Genomic DNA, 19,426 nt, shown 5'->3' with positions numbered 1-19,426 from the left:
ATATGGCCATCTGAGCCCAGACTTCATTTCACGGAATAGTCTATCAAGGTGATGACTACTTTCAGGAACCACTCAACAACTCACAGGATCAAAACCTGATTACTTACCATAATTCCAGATATTATTTTAGACAAAGCAGTCTCTCTTGACACACCAATTTTGTATGTAACGGTGAAATATTGCAGCCCACTGGGCAAAGTGTACAGAATTCACAATCCCTAGAAAACCTATTTTTACACCAAAATGCACAGTAGAAAAGACTGGAGCAAACCACAACTGTTGGGTAAATAATGTACATTAGGTAACTTTGCTGGAACTGTTTTTCTTTGAGTTGAAAATTTGATTTTATTTTAAACATACAGTTAAAACTGGAATGTTGATTAGTATTCCTTATGAAATCTGACATTCATATATCAACCTTCATTAGGCACTGTACTTTCCTGTTTCAGTGATAGCCCATATTTAAAAGAGGGAAGCTGCTTCAGCTCTCTTATTTTTGTCGTGAGTTCAGAATCACAGAATAGCTGAGGTTGGGAGGGACCTCTGGAGCTCATCTAGTCCAACCCTCTGCTCAGAGCAGGTTCAATTACAGCAGGTTGCTCAGGCCATGTCCAGTCATCTTTTGAGTATCTCCAAGGATGGAGACACCACAGACTCCATAACCTGTTCCAGCGTTTCCACCCTCACAGGAAAAAATTCCTCAGTCACCTGTGTCAGGAAGATACCTTCAGTGCAGTCCAGAAAGCTCCTGGATTGCTTTGTTGCTTATGCTGATGGAGGGAATGTCAAATCCTGCTCTAGACTTGCTCAGAAACTCATGGCCAATGTTCTAATGTAAATCAGCACAGCTTGTGGCCAGGAATGATGCAGGATAAAAATGCGTGAGAGAATCTTGGTGGTTTTAGGCATTCAGTCATGTATATCTGACAGGTATAGGCTTGCTCCTCACATAGAAAATAAGCTCGTTTATTCCTGTTAATAACAGAAAGCATAAATCTTAATCTTTTAAGGACCATAACACTTTCAAAATATTATTTTGAGTGTCTCAGATATCTGAAAGAATACCAAAAACCTGCATATATTTTTAAAGGACTTAAAGGATTTCTTTGAAGAAGATTAATATTTTGTTTTCTTCTAAGGATCTCCTAGCTCCATAAAGTGAATTTTCAGGGACTTTGTGTTGGAACACATCCAAGCGAAAAGGCAGGAATTTTCAGTAACACAATGGGTTCACCTCTACTGGTCTCCATTTAGGATGAAGAAAGCCATAGGTGGTTCAGAAAGCAAAGCCAAGCCATTCACTCCTTGTCAGTCTTACACAGAAATGCAGGGAGTTGAAGGGGAGTACCTTTTCTATAGGAACACATATTGCTTTACCACAGATTAGACTGACTTCATAATTATACAATAAAGGCCATTTTGGAGGAAAACACACTAAACCACTGAGGAGATATTTTCCTCGAAAATGAAAGTAAGAAGGCATATGCCTGTGATAAACTGCAGTGACAAACATGCTAATATACTTTTATAATGCTGGGAATCATGTCATGAGCAGCAGGTGACTGTTCCCAGTATTAGTGAGCGTCACAGTGCGACAAAGTTAGAGGAGTCCTTAAATAAATGAAAGAAATAGAAAACAAATCAATAAAACCTAAATGAAAAACAACAGCGAAATTTCAGAGCAGGAAGGATAAAAATACATGCAGGCGATACAAGCTCTAAACAAAAAATGCCAGAAGGAACATGAAAAATAAGTATTTTAACAGAGGCAAATATGTAGCAAGGAACAGAAAGCTCAGGCAAAAATCACCTTCAGCTATGGATAACAGGGAGAAAAAAACAAATGAAAGGTGAATGTAAGGAGAAGATTCCTAAGACTAGGGATGGCTAGACACTGGAATATATTCTCAGGGGAAAGGTGTCACTTGAGTCATTTAAGACGGGACTAGACAAAACCCTGGAAAAAGCGTTACATCAAATATATATATATACACACACACACACAGAGTAATGAATAAACTTCCATAGAAATAAATGACCTTAAAAGGTCTTTTCCATCTGTAATTTCTAAGATTCTATGAAATATGAGTAATGTTCCACTAAGGAACTTGGTATCTATGGCAATTCTCTAACCCTACCCTGTTTGTGTTAGAATGCAGAGCACTGCTAGAAGAAGGCTTATTACCAAATAACGAGTGATATTTTGGGAACCACTAAAGAGTGCCGGCTAAGGGGAACTCAGTTGAGAGACTATTGCAGGAAGAGAAATTCTGGCTCTGAACCCACTGGCACTCACTTTGCTGGTGGTGGAGATGAAGTGCATCAGAGATACTTAGGTTTTGGTTGGAAAAGGCATCTGAAGCCAAGCAACACAGTCATAAAACAGTCCCTACAGTCTGAAATATCCATCTGTACTCACAGACTTCTGAAAGGAAACCACTAGCTCACATTCAGTTTGTAGCCAGGACTGATGGCAAGGCAAAGGAGGGTATGGCAGAAGCAATTAGAAGGACCGGATAAGCAGGGTGATTGTTCACAATGAAAGGATGAGTGGAGAATCAATTATCTTCCTTGCTCCTGAAACTGTATGAGAGATCTCTGCCTTTGGACAATGAGATCCACTGCTGTATCCTTTTGCTCACTAACGGCAGGAGGAAATTTTTGTTCTGACGTAACAATATCCCCATTTCTTTCTGCCTTCCTGATAGGCATTCCCTTTCAGTTTCTATGAAATTGCCAAGATACCCTTAACTGCAGGTCCTGATTGCCAAGTCCTTTTGTTCCCTTGGATCTTTGATTCCAGTTTTACACTTTTTTTCTTCTTTCATTGCTCTGATTCTAGTTTCTATATTATTTTTCTTGGAATTGGGGGATGGAGGGTGGTTGGCTTTATACACGAAAACTAGAAGTTCAAATATTGCAATATGTTCTTCTTAATGACCAGAAGTGAAACTGAGGTCTACAGTTAATATCTGCCCATCTAACTCAGAATAAGGTGGTTCCACTACACTGCGGAACTGCCCAGTCAGCCGGCCAGCTCAGATTTACTCATTTAGAAAGTATTCAGCTGAGAACTGGAGGGTTTCCACATCACTACCACACCTTATATTGATAGAATTAAGAGGCATGGAAAATTAGGAGAGCACTTCAACTTCAGAGGCTGCAAAAGCAACAACTGTAGTATGTCTCTGTAAGTGAGAAAAAGCTGTTTCTCAGCTGCTGTGACGTGGTTTTGCTTGCCTTTCCCCAATTTTGTTTGCTCAAGCCATGAAACATGGGGAAATCTTGACCTTCTGAACACCATTTATTTTTCCCAAATAACGCATTATTCACCATGGGCTTTCTGGAAAATAGAAATATTTTAATCCAAGGGTAGGCATCAACCTCAACAGCGCTTTATTTTTTTACAGTTCTTAAAGATCATTAATTCCATTCCACTATAGACCCTCATTATTCCGTGTGCTCAGTTTAGTGATACTTCCTTCAATTCAGCATTAAAGAGAATCACAGAATCACAGAATGGCTGAGGTTGGAAGGGACCTCTGGAGGTCATCTCGTCCAACCTCCCTGCTCAAGGGAGGGTTGACCCCACCTCAAGATACTAAAGGTGTCAGAGAACCTTTCCCCACTGCCGTTTAAGGCTCAGTCTAGGTTAAAAGACTCAGGAAAGTTTTTAATAGTTTGCTACCTTGATCTGAATATGTTCCTTCAACGTTGTCTCTCCCAAGCTCCTGAGGAACTTGCTGCATTTAGCAAAATCATAACTAAGGATACAGCAACTTTTTATCTGGAATCTTGGATTGTTCACTTGAATTGTGTATTTTTAAACATAATTTTTTATTCCTTGAAAATCTCAAAATAAAATCTTAAAACTTAGTGAGTCATCCACATTTTGCTTGTGCCTTGCACACAACTAGCACTACTGAGAGGAACAAGGACTCAACATAAAGGAGAACAGCGAGAAATACTCCTTTGAGAATGAACTACAAACAACAGCATCCAAATGGCCTGAAAGGATAGATGGGGTTTCAAGACCTCCACTGAAGTGACACTGAGACAGAAATGTCATTTTTAATTAGTTAAGTTAAATGAAGTTGCTATGAAGGAGCATGGAAGAATTACTGACTTAATTCTCTATACGTGTGTGGATGTATAGTTTGGTATCAATACACAAATACTGGATTGTGTATTTGTCTCCATATGTTCTTGGAGAAACATTTTTCTTTTCCTTAAAATGGAAGGTTCTACAGCAAAATAACAGGAGTGCCATATACATTGTGTTAGTTTATTCAGCAAGAAAACTCATCAAAACTCTACCTTTGCGTAATAAAGTCACATAGGAAAGTATCACAGACTGATTCACTGTTAATTACTTCTGCTGCATGATTTCTCTGTCAAAGCAAACCTTTACCTTTCCTTATGTACTTCACATATTCATTATTGTACTACTATTATGTAGTTTAGTCAGAAAAGAAGAAATGTGCTGTGGCCACTGAAGCATTATATCTAAACTATTAAAAGCTAAAGCCACGAAATATGAAAAGTCAGACATCCAACTCCTGCGAAAAGCAACTTAAAACTCAGATTGAAATACTGTCCTTATAATAACCTCCTGTACCTACAGCTTCCAGGGGCAAGCAGAGTTACGACAACACCACAACATATACAGTAAAATAAACAAACCAAGATGCCGCGCCCAGAGGGTGGTGGTAAATAGCTCCTTTCCAAACCAGCAACCTGTCACAAGGACAGATATTGGGCCCAACACTATTTAATATCTTCATAAGACATCTGGGTAACGGGATCAAGTGTACCCTGATGAATTTTAGCAATGATACCAGACTAAGTGGGGAAATGGACACTTTGGAAGGGAGAGCCACCCTGCAGGAAGGCCTGGGCAAGATGAAGAGTGGGCTAACAAGAACCTTTTCAAGTTCAACAAAGACAAATGTAAGCTCTTGCACCTGGGAAAACATAACCCAAGGGTGCAGCACAGGCTGGGATCTACCCACCTTGGGAGCAGCTCTGTGGAAAGGGACCTGGACAACAAGATCAATATGAGTGAACTGTGTGCTGCTGCGGCAAAGAAACCCAGCCGATGCTGGGTTGCATCAACAAGGGCATCACCAGCAGAGATGAAGAGTCACTAGCCCACTACTCAGCACTTGTCAGGCCACACCTGGAACACTGTGTTCAGGTTTGGTCCCTGCTATGCAAAATAGGTGTGGACAGGCTGGAAGGGGTCCAGAGAAGGGCCACAAAGGTGATCAAGGACAGGGAAGCCTGCCATACGAGGACAGGCTGGGAGAACTGGGTTTGTTCAGCCTTGGGAAAGGAAGGCTTATGGAAGACCTCATCACCATGTTCCACTATTTAAAGGATGGTTACTAAGAAGGTGGAGACTCCCTGTTCTACATGGAGTCACACAGAAAAGAAGAGGGGTAATGGGTACAAGTTACTCCTGGGAAGATGATTCTGATCAGGCACAAGAGGAAAATTTTTCACAATAAGAACAATCTTCCATTGGAATTGTCTCCCCAGGGAAGTGGAGGATCCCCCAACATTGGACACTTTTAAGACTCGGCAGGACAGGGTGCTGGGCCATCTTGTCTAGATTGAGTTTTTGCCACGAAAGGTTGGACCAGATGATCCTTGAGGTCCCTTCCAGCTTGGTGTTCTATGACTCTATGAATCAAGAAATTGAAGTAGCTGCTGTTTATTTACAGCTGAGGATACATGAAGATTTGCTGCCACCCATTTATTGCTTTTTTTCTGGATTAATTTAAAATAAGGGAATTCTAAAAAAAAATAAAGGCGTATAATTGCATTCACAATTACATCTGAGTAGGTGTGTAAATTCTACAGCATATTATACTTCCCTTATGGAATAACTCCTAGTGACATGGAAAAGAATACAATCATGACAGAGAGAGCTATCATTGACCCAACAGAACAAAAATTTCTGTTCCCCCTGTAATACAAGGAAGAAAACAATCCTTTTGTTCTACTTCTTTGCTATCATTATTCTCCCTTTTCTGGGGAAGAATTTAGACATCATATTGCCTGGTACTATGGGAATAAAGGAAGATGCAGGTGAACAAATTCTTCTTCACTTTTATCTTTCTGTGATTGAAGGAATGTGGTACGCTCATTATGCAATGACTATATGTCTGCAAGGGGGTCAGCATTAAGTCGGGAGTACACTGAAAAAATAACAAGCGGTTTTCTATTAATACCCCATATTTTATTACAGTTATGAGCAATTAGAAAATAACTGCAGTTAAGCACTGGCCTTTTAAACCATCACTAGAGTTACCTGAATTTGAAAGCAGATGCTCTCAGCAGTAGCAGTTCAACAAGCAAGCAAAGACTACATCTGTATCGTTAGTGTCCATTTGATTGATTCACTACCTTGATTCCATTTTCCTAAAAGGAAACAAGGAATTGCAGCAATAGCAAGGCAAATAAATTAATTTACACTTTTTTTCCCTATCTGTGGTGAGTGTGTTGGCCTGTCATTTTGGAAAACTTCGTGCTCACTCTTGAATTACACAGCCCTCTTGCAGGTAAGGATTTAATTTGGGTCATCGCAGAAATCCAAATGCCTCCTCACTGTCAAGACAGCAAAATGGCATCTATCTGAGCAAAGACAGAACCTCCAATTCTTAATGAGGACAAACTTTTACATGAAATATGGTACTCAGAAGTCTAATTTCATGTCGGTATTATAAGATTGAAATATCAAGTCACTAATCTGGCCTCTTGACACAGTTACCCCGTCACACACACTTCACGCAGTAGCTAAGAATTAGATAGCTGATGAAAAAAAAAGAGCACGATAATTTCTTTCATTAAAATATGTGTGTCAAAATACTGCGGATTTGTATCTCCCCAGGATATTTTTATAGCTAGGTATTTCTGCCCACTCAGTTTTTAAGCATTTATTTGATACCATTGAGCTTGTCTTTTGAAGCATGGCAGTGGTTTTGCTTCATTTTTTGATCCTATGTAGACAATGGGTGCCTGCAGCCTGTGTGCAACAACAGCATTTTTTGCATATGAGTAAAGAGATGAAAAAGTACAGCAAGTGGAAGGAAAAACAAGATTTTTATGCCTTTCATTTTCTATGGGAAACAAGAACAGAATTGCAGATGTCTGTGAATGAACTAGCTGTGGTTAATCCTACATAGATTTTCAGCTACTCATCTACAGTCTTAGATTAGCATTTATATCAGAGGCATCAGGTAGCAGTTACAGAGAATGGAAGGGGAGCCAGACAAATATCCGCTGCTACACTGTAATTTTTCATGCCTCAAAACGCTCAAGCGCTCTGGCCAACTCCTGAAAGGCTCTCAAACACTGCAGGATTTGGCTAAAAGGATATAAAAGTCTTGCAAGAGCCAGGCCTTATATTGTAATGGTTGATGTTTATTTGGAGTCTCACTTCCACTCTCTGCTACTTCCACTTAACTTCAGCAGCATCAACAGTCCTGCCGATTTCAGTGAGCGTTTGCAGGAGCTCAGAGCTCGGCATGAATTCAAATGCTCTACTGGCTTTGACTCAAATCATCTGGCAGGAACGTCCCCGTTTTGCTTTGGGAACAGATTACATGGAGTCTGCTTAGGAAATAGCTCCCTCTTCTGTCCTTGCTGAAACCAAACCAGCCCTCTGAAGGAAGGAAACGATTTCAAGTCACTTACTACAGCAATGGAGCACAGTACCGCACTACGTTGCACAAAGTTGTGCACTGGGACAGTCCCCTTTCAGTCCAGCTTCTCCTTTTCTGCTCATTTCATAATTACTGCATAAGGTTAGGAAGTGTCAGCACGTCCAACTACAGCTGAGTTAAGTTAGTACAAGAGATTTCTTTTTCAGTTCTCCATTATGTACCGTACTGGAAAGCTGAGCTATGTCAGATAATGGCTGAACCCAGGCAATACAAGTCCAACCATTGCTGAACTGCAACTGGTGTCTGCAGATCCACCTGTGATATTCTGCTTCCAGAAGGATTTATTAAGTCTTGCATGACTCTGTGAATGCAGAGAGCCAGCTCATAAGTCACTGCGGAAGCAGAGGCAACACGGTCTGACTCCATACAACTCTTGTTTCAAATCACTTGACTGAGCGTATAAGGTAGTGCTAACCCATCACTTCATCCTTTCCTGCTTCAGGATGGTTTATTACTTCACGCTCAGCATTAATTGAGGTAGAGCATACAGCTTTGGTGGGCTTTTGACAGCTCCCTAACAAAGCTAAGAGAAGTGCGTACCTGGTATTTGATGAACAGTGAATATATAGTACATAATTTATGAGTGTCAAAGGCATAGTGGACTGAATAAAATTCTTTTGGCATCAGGCAATCTCTGTCCACACTTGGACTATCTGCTGCCTGAATGCTACATCAGGACCATCCTGAGATGTCAGGATAAGCCCCATCCTGCTGTTATCTTGGTCACAATGACTTGGGCACCAGACAATCTCTGTGCACCCTTGAGCCATCTGCTCCTTGATTTGTGTACCAGAACCGTGGCCAGAATGTAAAATACTGACCAAAGCCAATCATCTCGATCCTGTAACTAGCGATGCAAGAGGGAGACCTTTGGAGCTGAGCTCTTCAGGACCGCAGCGGTCTGTGTGACCCTGTACCTCCCCCTGGGTTGGGACGCCTCTCAGGGTAGATTTCATGAGGATTGAAGGATCGTTTCCTGACGATTTCACGAGGACTCAAAGGCCTGATTTTGCGAGGTTTGCAGGCAGTGCACTGATGAATGCCAGCACATAAAAGTGAGCAATTTATGAAACTCACGAAAAGGGAAATTTTATTCACAGGTTAACATTGGGTGTGGGGGTGTGTGTGTGCAATTTGACTACATATATGTATATATTATCCCTATTCACCTAAACCGTTGACCAAGTCTGAGACTATAATTGGACCTAGCCACACCTAAAGTTCTCTCGGCCAGATGTTTAGAAAGCAAAGGAGGCTATTCTGCACCTTGTGACTCAATGGGAGGGTCCCCCTTATCCCCTGCATCCACAATGCCTCTGTGAATCATTCTAATTCAAGTATACCTCAATTACCCTTTGTGCACTTCTATGTAAGTAAGAGTGAACCTTGCCACAAATCTTAAATTGCTAACTAAAGCTGTGAACAAATCATATTCCTGACAATTTGGTGTAGTTGGCAGGATACACAAGGCTGTATTTGTGACAATTTGGTGCAGTCGGCGACACGTGGACAGGGCACAGCTGCCCTGCGCTGTTCAAACCTAGAGCATCTTCAGCTGTTCGGAACTGCAGACTGGTTAAACTCTGAAGCATTTCAAAAGCCAATCCAAGTCACAGCCCAACTATGAAGGCAGCTGTGACATGTGGCAGTCTGGGTTCTACTGCTTTAGCAACCCCAAAAAAATAAAATCCCATGCCTCCCATTCTTCTCAACTTCTGTACAGAAAAAAAAAAAAGAGAAAAAAATCAAAACAGATCAATTAAGAGTATAAGACAGGGAAAAGCCAAAAATACATATTTGGAGCTCACAGAAGGAGGCTGCTCTAAACCTTTTATATCAATGTGAAGCAATGCAGCACAATAAAAAAAAAATCTGAGCTAACTTTTGAGTAAAAAACTTTGAGACACAGGAGCTGTGTAGTTGCAGCATCATAATCTGTGGGGCTGCTAATTGGGCTTAGTCTAAATACTGCAGTGCCACTGGCTGTCCTGCTTCAAAGACACACAGCAGTGTGGTACAGCACTGTGCTGGTCGCTAAACCAGCGTGTTTGAGCACGGCTTGGATATCACAACATAGCAGCGCACTGAACCACGCGGACATATGTATGCACTTGGCTGGTATTCCTTGATTTTATCCTCTGAGGCTTTCTGGACATACTACTGCAATATTTGGAGCAATGTCCCTGTGGAAAACTGTAAATGACCTCCACGGGTGGGAGTCACCTGTACTGCTTAAATGTCTAAGTGGTCTAAGTCTGAACTAGTAACTAGCTTCCTTCTGAAGCAGTAGAGAGAAAGCAGCACCTCCAGGGCCTCTCCACTGACCAGGAAAGGGCTCGTGAGTGGTTTAGGATGTCAAAAGTTAGTAACTTACATCTTAAAACTTCTCTGCCTTTCAGTAGCTTCACCTCTTCCAGCTACTTTCACTCAATGAAATCAGAAGGCGTATTTCAGCCACTCCCAGTCCTCCATCAGATTTCCTCAACGTTTTAGTATAATATTCTTACAAATATTCTTACCTGTGGCCTGACAAGCGACTCTCATTTTTCTTGAGGGATCTTTGTCTGTTCTCTCTTCCAGCCCCTGAATGCCTGTGAGGAGCACTCACTTTAAGGCTTTTTTCATTGCTGTCTGTGCCAAAGCTTGGAACTGATTTTCCTTCTTCTGTCTTGGCCCTCTCTCTTTCAGACAGCAGCTTGGCAAAGGAGTCATCTGTATCTTTCAGGATGTTTCTTAGTTTTTCAGAGGCTGAACTTGTGTGTGAGCTTGACATAGTCTTTGATGCAAACTCCATATTTACTTGTATTGAAGATCCTTTGCTTTCTTGAAAATCAGTACTTGGGACACTTAGGTCATTGTCTTCATATTCTTCACCCTTGAACTGTGCTGTGCTGCTTATGCTGGTGGATCGTTTTGAAAGCCTCCTTTTTTGCAGATCCTAGAAATAAGTGTCATTAAAACCTTAAGTTAAAATCTGAGCATCTTTAAATAAACATGAAAAGCAAAGGAAGGCTCTATCACTAATTTCTGGGCTAAGCAATTTGTTTATTATTAGGAATCATGTTATATAGTAAATCGGATTTTAAAAAATTGATAATAAGAAAGGCATATACTTTTTCTTAAAATTTGAACAGTATTAAAGATGCTATGAACCATTAAAAACTGCTTTCTTTTACCCAAGAATGCCAACAAAATACCTCCTAAAAGCTTAATTTGGGGATTGTACCCAACTCAGGAAGCCAAGACATATAAGACATTTTACTGGAAAGACTGCCCACTACATGTGTCTAGTCTCTATTTCCAAAACAGAGATATTTAGAAAAATCCAACTAATTAATTTAACTTACATATTCTTTTCAGTATTATCGAAATTCTATGTTTAAATTATTTCAGTTTCTCATTATTACAAGCCTAATTTTATGCAGGGAAAGTTCCTGTCTATATAAACACAGCATGAAGGAAAAAAAAAAAAAAGAGGCAAGAATTTTAGAACTGTGTTTTGAAAACCCTTTCCGATAGAATGTGGTCTGATTGGACCAATTTAGAAACATATTTCTAACTGAAAGTAATTTTTGGTTCCAAACTGCTACTGATTAAATGTAGGGTTTCAGGAAAACCTGAGTAGAACAGATACCCAGGGCTAAGAAAGCTTTGAAAACTGTAGACACTGCTAAGGTAAAAAAGCAGTTTTCCTAGGAAAATGGAAAATCCCATCTGTCGAGAGATATCAAGAATGGAAGAGATTTATGAAGAAATTCTGTAACCTAAGGTCACAGACATGCAGAAGGTCACTGCATGTAGTGGCTATATCTGAAACAGTTTGAATTTCTGAATTAACCAGAACCACTTCCCTAACTCACCACATATTTTCAGACTGCAGATTTAATGGATTAGCATGCAGAAGTCATTTTAATATTATTTGAGTTTATCACAGAAGGTTAGATATAAAATCCATGGCTAAGCCAAATATTTTGTAAGTGTTGGAAATCACCTCTGGCAAACTTGTTACAGGTCCAGTCATCATTCCTCTGACAATGAGACCAGACCTGGGCCTTGGCTTCTCCTTCACTGTGGATTTCAGCTCCTCGGATATCACTGCTGCTTTTAAATCTTCTCGACTATCTTTTAACTTCTTATCCCCATCAGGTGGTAAGTGGCTGTTGTTTATTGTCCCTGTGTGGCACTTTTCACTTTTGTGCTGATGTTTTCTGGACGGAAGGATTTTATCTAACGGATTCTCAACATCATGTCTAGAAAGAAGGAAAAGACAAAACTTCAAAGAGCAAAATAATGCACAATGAAATCAATGAAAACTTCTGCTTGGCTAATTAAAGCACTGCTGTCAAATTAAGTTACTTATTATCTAGCAATGGTACTCAAATACAATGTTTTCACCTAAACATCTATATGTAGGTGTTCAGGACATTATTTTAATATCATTATTATGTGTCACGATTGGTTATAATGTGTGTAACACTTTAATCTTATGCTTACTTATTTTGATATGTACCATATCACAACAGAAATCAAACTATATATACGTATCGTACCAGACAAGTCCTAAGATACCACCAGCAGTTCCCATTCCTTCTCCGTCTGCTTGGTTGGCAGTTTGAAAATTTGTTAACACTTTTGCTAACATCCTCTGTTATCATATAGCTTAGATTGACTCCGCTGACCTCTTTCACTCTTTGTTCAAATGTCAAACACTTATTTTAGTTCAAAAAGAAAGGTACTTTTGTATTTGGGCTTTTCCTTGATAACAGGTAGCTACACTGCTTTCATTTGACCTCATCCATATTCGTCACCATGGTCCTCCAGGTAGCAACACAAGGTGTAGTTCCCTGTTTGTGTCTGTTTTCCTACACGTATATAATGCTACAAACCAGCTTTTCTGAAATATAAGTGAGATTCACCTGGATCTGTGAATCTCTTTGTACAAAACTATATGCATTTCCTTCTTAAAAATATCTTTTACCAAATCATGTTCTTACTAAAGTAAAAAAAGTAATTATTTGAGCCTGTAGGAAAGCATGATGAGTCCGATTTTCTTCATGGGGATCTGTTTCACTGTCTGCATAATATTAGCTCATTGTTAAATGGAATTTCTTTTATTGAGTAGTTACCACTTCACTAAGACCTCTTTTGTGTCAGCTGATAAATTTATATTGTGTGTAACCTGAAAATACTAGCCTTCTTTATGACAACTGTCCCTGAACTTGTTTTTCACTCTAGGATGTTTTTCTCCATTCTATTTCATAGTAAAGCAATTCCATGAGTTGAAGCATCCTGTACCACAAAAACATCCCTTTTATTTAACCAGTTAAAAATTGGGTTTTGAAGTAGTATGTCTTGTGCTGTGAAGACACGCTGCATATGTAAATGGAAGGGAGCACGATCAGTCTCTGGGAGCATTAGGAAATGTGAGGACTGTTACATGACCTAGGACCATGTAACCCCTCATTGCCAAAGGGCACAGTGTCAGCTTAGAGACTGTTTTAACAGTTACAGATGTTCAAAAAAACTTCAAGAGGTAAGTTAAAAGGAAAAAAGACTCTTTAATAAGGAACCAGTGAAGAGTACCTGTCTACTTATACTCTCCACTCTTGAAAGAATTGTTAAAAATTATCCAGGTAGTTGAAATTAAAACTGATTTCAGGCACTGGCTGTTTGACCTGGTGGTACCTGATTTTTCTTTGGCTGGAGGCGATAGAAAAGGCTAGGAGGATGACAGAGCTGTGCTTTGCCATGGTGCTCCTCTCACCGGTTCCTTTTGTGGGCTGAAATAGGATGTGGCTGAACCAAACTGGAAACCTGCCCACGATAGTCCTCGTTACAGCAGCTTCGCAGCCCCTTTCTGCGGCCATGCTGTGGAAATGCAGGCGAGCTGCACGGCTGGGACAGGACCTGACCCAAGGATAAAATAAAAGCAGCCATCCAGGAGTGGCTACCTGTGTCCAAGGGTCAGATTCTCAGTTGGTTTTGGGAGAAAAATCAGTTACAAATACTGATTTGTATCAGGACAGGCCCCGAAACCCACATTCCTGTCACAAACAGTCAACCCGGTTTTCCTTCCTTGCACCTAGAGCCAGCTTCAGCCTCCCCCACCTCAGAAAGGCATAACCATCAAGTTCAGTGCATTTGAAGGCATGAAAATCAGTACAAAACCACACAGGATTTAGACAGAAACCTGCACGTCAATACAGGATCTTGCCCTCTCCAGAGCTGGCAGCTCTCCGTATGTGGCAGGGTAAGATTTCTAAGCTTGTACATACGAACGGTTGGGCATTTCTGGTTTTTGCTTTCCGATTTTCCTTTAATCTGCCATTTCTGGCTCCCTCCTAGCTGGGGCAGTGATGGGGAATGTTTCACCCCTTAAGGGACAGTGCCTGCGCCATGCTGGCAAGGGGCCCTTCCTCACAGCACCGCACCATCCCCACCCTCTCCCATCACTGACACATGTTGCTTCTGCATGTGGGGCTTTATGTTGCCTCCTTGCATTTGTGTGTCCATGTATGTGTGTATACAGAGCGTGTACGTGTGTGCGGGTGACCGTGTGGGGAGGGAATCTGTCTGTCCGGCCCGTGGAGGATTAAAACCATGGAGTGCCCTCCAGGGTAAAGCAGAGAGGCCCCATAACGCACCACTTCCTAGTCAATGATGGCCACTCTGGGCCAGCAGCCGAGCACTCGCTTGGCGGCGGGCGGAGGAGGGAAGCGCTGTGCTGCCAATACGCATGCGCGCCCCGGGCTAGCAGGAGCTGCGGGGCGGAGCCGCCATGTTGTTGGGGGTCAGTGGGGGCGGGGGTGTGTAGTGGTGGGTTAACTTCGGTGTTAAGGGCGGGTGTTAGAGGATTCTTCTGTATGGGAAAGGTTTTTTGCTGTAGTAAGAAAGGTCTGCGGGAACTGGAGAGGCTTGCAGGGGAAATGGAACAACTTGCAGTGTGTAGGAGAAGGGGAGAAAATGAGGCAGGTACAAGCTCTGAGGTAGCGTGAGGTGCAATAGTATCAGTCAAGGAGAGAAGATCACTGACAACATGCTAAAATTTCCTGTATCTGAGAAAGAGAAGCAGCTAATTCTTCTTTTGCACTGCCTCCTTTTCAAGTGTTGCTTCTCAGCTGGTAGCATCAGCTTTCAAAATCTTGGCTTTCTTTCCCTGTAAGGAAGGACTTGCTGGGGTTGTGCAAACACTGATGGTCAGACTTAGCTGCTTTGACCATCCTGTGTTTAGGATGAAGAATAAAATTAGATTAATTCCCTGAGAGTCAAGGCTGGGAAGGCAAATAACTCTCGTGCCCATTTTAAAAGCTTTTTACCGAAGCACAGTTAGGGTTGTTACTCCACCTAGAGGCACTAATAAATAGAGCTGAAAGACATGGTTGCGTACTGTTTATAACAATACTGAGTTTAAGATAGTAGGCCTTGCATTTGGCTATGTAAGGCATGAGTATACCTGTAGCTTCAGCGCAGATGGTTAGTTTTTCATCAGAATATGCTTCCGTTTGAATATTTCCAATTGACAAGGCATAAAAGCTAGATTTCTATGTGCTTCAGTGGCTGAAAAATGTAATTGAGATTATCAATCTTAGTAATTGGTAGGGAACACAAAAGCATTTTTGAAGGGTGGCTTGCGTAGGAGATGTTAATAATCTGGAAATTGAAGCTTTGTGTTACTAGGATAACTACTAAAAGGTACCGTAGCTGAAGGTATACATACAGCTTTTAACATGATTTCCCTTATTTAATTTAAAAAAAAACAAAACCCAGTGACTGAACGTGGCAAAGAGAAAGAACTAGGGCTGTACCTGTAGGCTTGAGTTTCGCTTTCGCTGAGCGTAATGGCACTCCCACGCGCAGGATCTTCATCCAAGAAGTCGGGTGGGTGAGATGTTGAGCTCTTGCTTTGAGGAGTTGACAGAGTAGAATTTGAGCTGATGCTTCTGGAAGTCCCACGGTGCTCAAGGAAGTAATTTGTAATAATTTCAAGGAGCGTTTTCAGTGGGTTCTCCTTTGCCTATCCAAAAAGAAAAATAAAATTCTTAGTGATGATTGAAACTCTGTCTTGCTGCAGTCTAAGATAGGATATTCTTTTTACTCTATACAGTAGCTGAATGTATTAACTACTTTATAGTTAGCTGCCTATGGGTGTATCCCAGACATGACACTACAGTCAATCCTGGAGGCTGGAGGATGTCAGCTAGAGAATGCCAAGAGCTCGACAGTGGTGGTGTGCTAAATGAAGTAAGCATGATGCAGAAACAACCTGTTATGGTCATTCCTTATTGTCATTTTAGCGCGACATTGCGAAGTATGGTAGCAATGCTAGAATACACCTTTTCTAATGTTACCTGGTCAGCTTCAGAAGAGTGTAGAATCAGCTGCAAGTATTTTTAGTTCCTGACTTCGGTATTTTGGGTTTATTTTATCAGAACTTGGTGAGAAGCATGGACTCTAGAGCTCTATTCATGTACTTCGGATAACTCTTTAAGTATAGGGCAACACCCCACCCCACTTGTTATACTGTTTTTCAACAGTACTCTGGAAAATGTGTCGTGTGTACATGAGCATTTCCTTTAAAAAACAAAACAAAAAAAAAACCACAAAACACAGAAGTTTAGGGCTTTAGTAAAAAATGCTGCAGTGTCTGCAACTCCACTGGGAGATTTTTTTGAAGTGATTTACTACAAAGTAGCCTCATGCTGTTTACCAAAAGCATCGTGGAGCCTTCAGTCATGAGTGAAATGGAAATTATCCATTGATGTCCCTGTCATCAAATCTTGCTCTGTTATATCTCAAAGAGTAATAAATGCTAGAAGTGTCATTTTGTCCGCCAGGCCTTATAAAAAAGTTGCAAATAGAAATGGGCACGTAAGGGTACTTCCAAAACCAAATAATCTAGCCATAATGATGGAAAAGGTGTTAAAGTGAATAACTGCTCCTAGTTTATTGGAGGTTGCAGTTTGTAGCAAGGGTTCATGAACTACCAGGTTCTCAACTTCGTCCCATGAGCTGCAATGTCACCTAAATGTTAACCTCTCCTTTCCTGACAGCTGTCAGTCTGTCCACAGCAATGCCATACCAGACATGAGCTTGAGTTCTCTGCGGTTTGGACACACACTACGGCCTTGATCAGGTTGGCCTAGCTTCATGGTATCTGATAGCACATTTTGGGGAGCACGATCTGTTTCCTTACCTTGTTCTGTTTGTACAAGGAGTGCAGATGTAGGACATTTCGGAGTTCATTCCTGTTATTGATGCTGAGTGCAGAACGTGGAAGCTCTCGGTCCATGGTAGTGATGGTTTTCTTCAAACCCTGAGAAGGAAAAGTGTCAGATTTCAGAGTACTCGAGACAGTACGACTTAGCAAAGCTTTTATTCTTGACTTTGTTAGATGTAAGATGAAACCTTTGAATACATTAAAATGGCAGTAATTAGTAACAAGCTAACCCTTAGAACCTGTACTTCAGTGGTACAATCTTGCATTACTACAGCCCACAGATGTAAAAACAATGCAGGTGGCAATATTGCCTGTGAGGTGGAAATTTTGGAACAGAAAAGACAAGACCTCCACGCAGGTGACTTCAGCTGCCTCACAGGACTGACTGGGCTGTATGAAGGCCCTTGCTAATACCTGGGTGGGCTTCTGGTTCAAATAGTTCCAGAAATACTGAGTTTGCTTTTTTCCATCAAAATGCAATACAGCTTTTTGTAAATGTGATTTGATTTGGGTAATTACAAAGTCTGAACATCAGGCATACGCTATCTCTTGGCCGGTTCAGGACAGGTTTCAGAACCTTTATCGTAGCTTGAGGTTATTCTGATCAGTCTCAGCTTGGAAATCGGTCAGATCTCCACGGCATCAGCTGGTTTGGGGTCTTCAGACTTCCTCAACTACTTTGTATCTGTAGTCAGCATATGTGGGCACTTCAGAGACAAAATGTGTGGGCATCTCACTTTCTGGAGGGAGAGACTGATTTATTGTGAAATGTCAGAGTCAATCCCAAACTAATTTGAGTGGTAAAACAGCAGGCCACCATTTGAGAGAGAAAGTCCTGATTTCTTCTCTGAAGGGCTGTTGTTACAAGAAAGGATTTATTTTTCTGCAGATGGATCGTCTGGCTCAGATTTAGGAAACCATGGACAAGTTGTGGCAGATAAAGGATGGTTCTCAGAGTTGGCTCTGAAGTGTATTGAAGATCTGGGGGAGGCAGGGGAACCCTTGTGCAGAAGCATAAAGGATTATCAGTGCTCCTTGTTTTTCACTCCAGAGTATATAGTATGGAATAGATGTGGGAATTCAAGTGTAAGTTACTATTGTAAACTGTATGATCTGTTTTACCAGCAGGGCATTCCTTTGCCTTTTCTGCTTTTATTCAGTTTTGCATTTACATGTATCTTAACTCAGAAATGTGAATGTCTCTCATTTGAAAAATCTTTGCAGACAATTGGACAGACTTGAGCCTCTCGTACTTCTGGCAGTAAATGGCAAATAATGAATTCTGCATCTGAAATTCTGCTGGCAAATGTTTCAGCTCTGTTTACAAACACTGAAGATGTGCATTTGGGGACTGGATGCAAAACAGATTAAGAAAATTGAGGTTAGTGTAGCACTTAATAAGGCAGTGGCTGTTTAATCTCTGATACACACCAACTCATTCCTGACGCCGAGGGACTGACTGGGCTGGACATCAGCAATATTTCCTTAGGACGGAACGTAAACACGAGGTGATAGGTACTGTCACCTGGAAATGTGAGGTGCCTTTTCTTGTGCTCAGTCCCACACTCCCCACACCTATGTACAGTACAAAGTTTCCTTTACAGCACGGTGAAAAGTACAGTGGCCTCCTCCCTCCCCTTCTCCCTGTCCCCTTCCCCTCAGGTAAATCTGCTGTCTGCCAAGATATTATGGAAAACTGGAAAAAAAAGCATGTTATGGGTTTCTCTATCACCAGTACATTTTGCCTAAAAAAAAAAAAAAGAAGAGTACATTTTTTTAAAAGTCTTTGTCCTGGGAAGTTGTTTATGCCTCTTGTAAACACAAGGGCAATAGCAAGAAAGATAATTAAACGGGGGGGTGGGGGGGGAGAACAACCCTGAAACTGCATTTCTTGATTTAATCTTGGGTTTTGCAGGCGCGCGTGGGTAAAAATCAGGCTTTTGCAAACAAGAAGGAAGCTGCCTTCCATATTCCGCAATAAAAGGCATTGTGGGAAATGTAGTGCAGCTACTTACCCGACAGGCTTGTTATGGTTCAGGTCTGGCTGCTTTAAGGCTGGAAGAAGTCCCCCACCTCCCAGTATTCCTTAGTCTTTTAGCACTTAACATTTTTCATGTGTCATTCTCATTTGTACTAGCTGGAGAAAATCGAGACAAGTTACCTTTCTACTGAGAAATTCTCTCACCAGTGATGCAGCCACCTCTTCCACAAAGGCGTTGTCCATTTTTAGCCCAAAGTGTGCTTAGGGGGCGTATGCTTAACTTCGTCTAACAAATCATTCAAGTCTGCCGACATTGCAGCTCTTCGGTGCGGCTTTTAACCACTGCAGCCCTGCAGCAGCGGCACGGCTGGATGCAGTCCCGTTGCTGGAGGCATGTTGCTGTGGAGACCATGTCATCGGAAGCAGGGAGAACTCCTCCCCCTGGGAAGGAAGCCGACGATAGACTTAAAATTCAAAGAGCTCGTGGTGTAACACTGC

The 19,426-nt window shown here is 41.4% G+C and overlaps 1 protein-coding gene across 2 annotated transcripts in view; it reads right to left on the bottom strand.

Moving 5' to 3' along the window:
- Positions 1-19,198, bottom strand: part of MINDY4 (MINDY lysine 48 deubiquitinase 4) — a 75,736-nt gene extending 56,538 nt beyond the window's left edge. For both annotated transcript variants that reach the window (XM_009508492.2, XM_064445136.1), the window contains exons 1-5: positions 19,109-19,198; positions 16,924-17,043; positions 15,536-15,744; positions 11,722-11,980; positions 10,250-10,668 (exon numbers count right to left, since the gene is read on the bottom strand). In XM_009508492.2, the coding sequence (XP_009506787.2) occupies positions 10,250-10,668; positions 11,722-11,980; positions 15,536-15,744; positions 16,924-17,043; positions 19,109-19,171 (1,070 nt within the window). In that variant the 5' untranslated portion in view covers positions 19,172-19,198. The remainder of the gene's footprint in view (positions 1-10,249; positions 10,669-11,721; positions 11,981-15,535; positions 15,745-16,923; positions 17,044-19,108) is intronic.
- Between the last annotated feature and the right edge of the window lie 228 nt (positions 19,199-19,426).

Source organism: Phalacrocorax carbo, chromosome 2 (genome assembly GCF_963921805.1).
Source record: "Phalacrocorax carbo chromosome 2, bPhaCar2.1, whole genome shotgun sequence".
NCBI lineage: Eukaryota > Metazoa > Chordata > Aves > Suliformes > Phalacrocoracidae > Phalacrocorax > Phalacrocorax carbo.
Note: the sequence above shows the minus strand (reverse complement) of the source record. Positions and strands in the feature narration are given on the sequence as shown.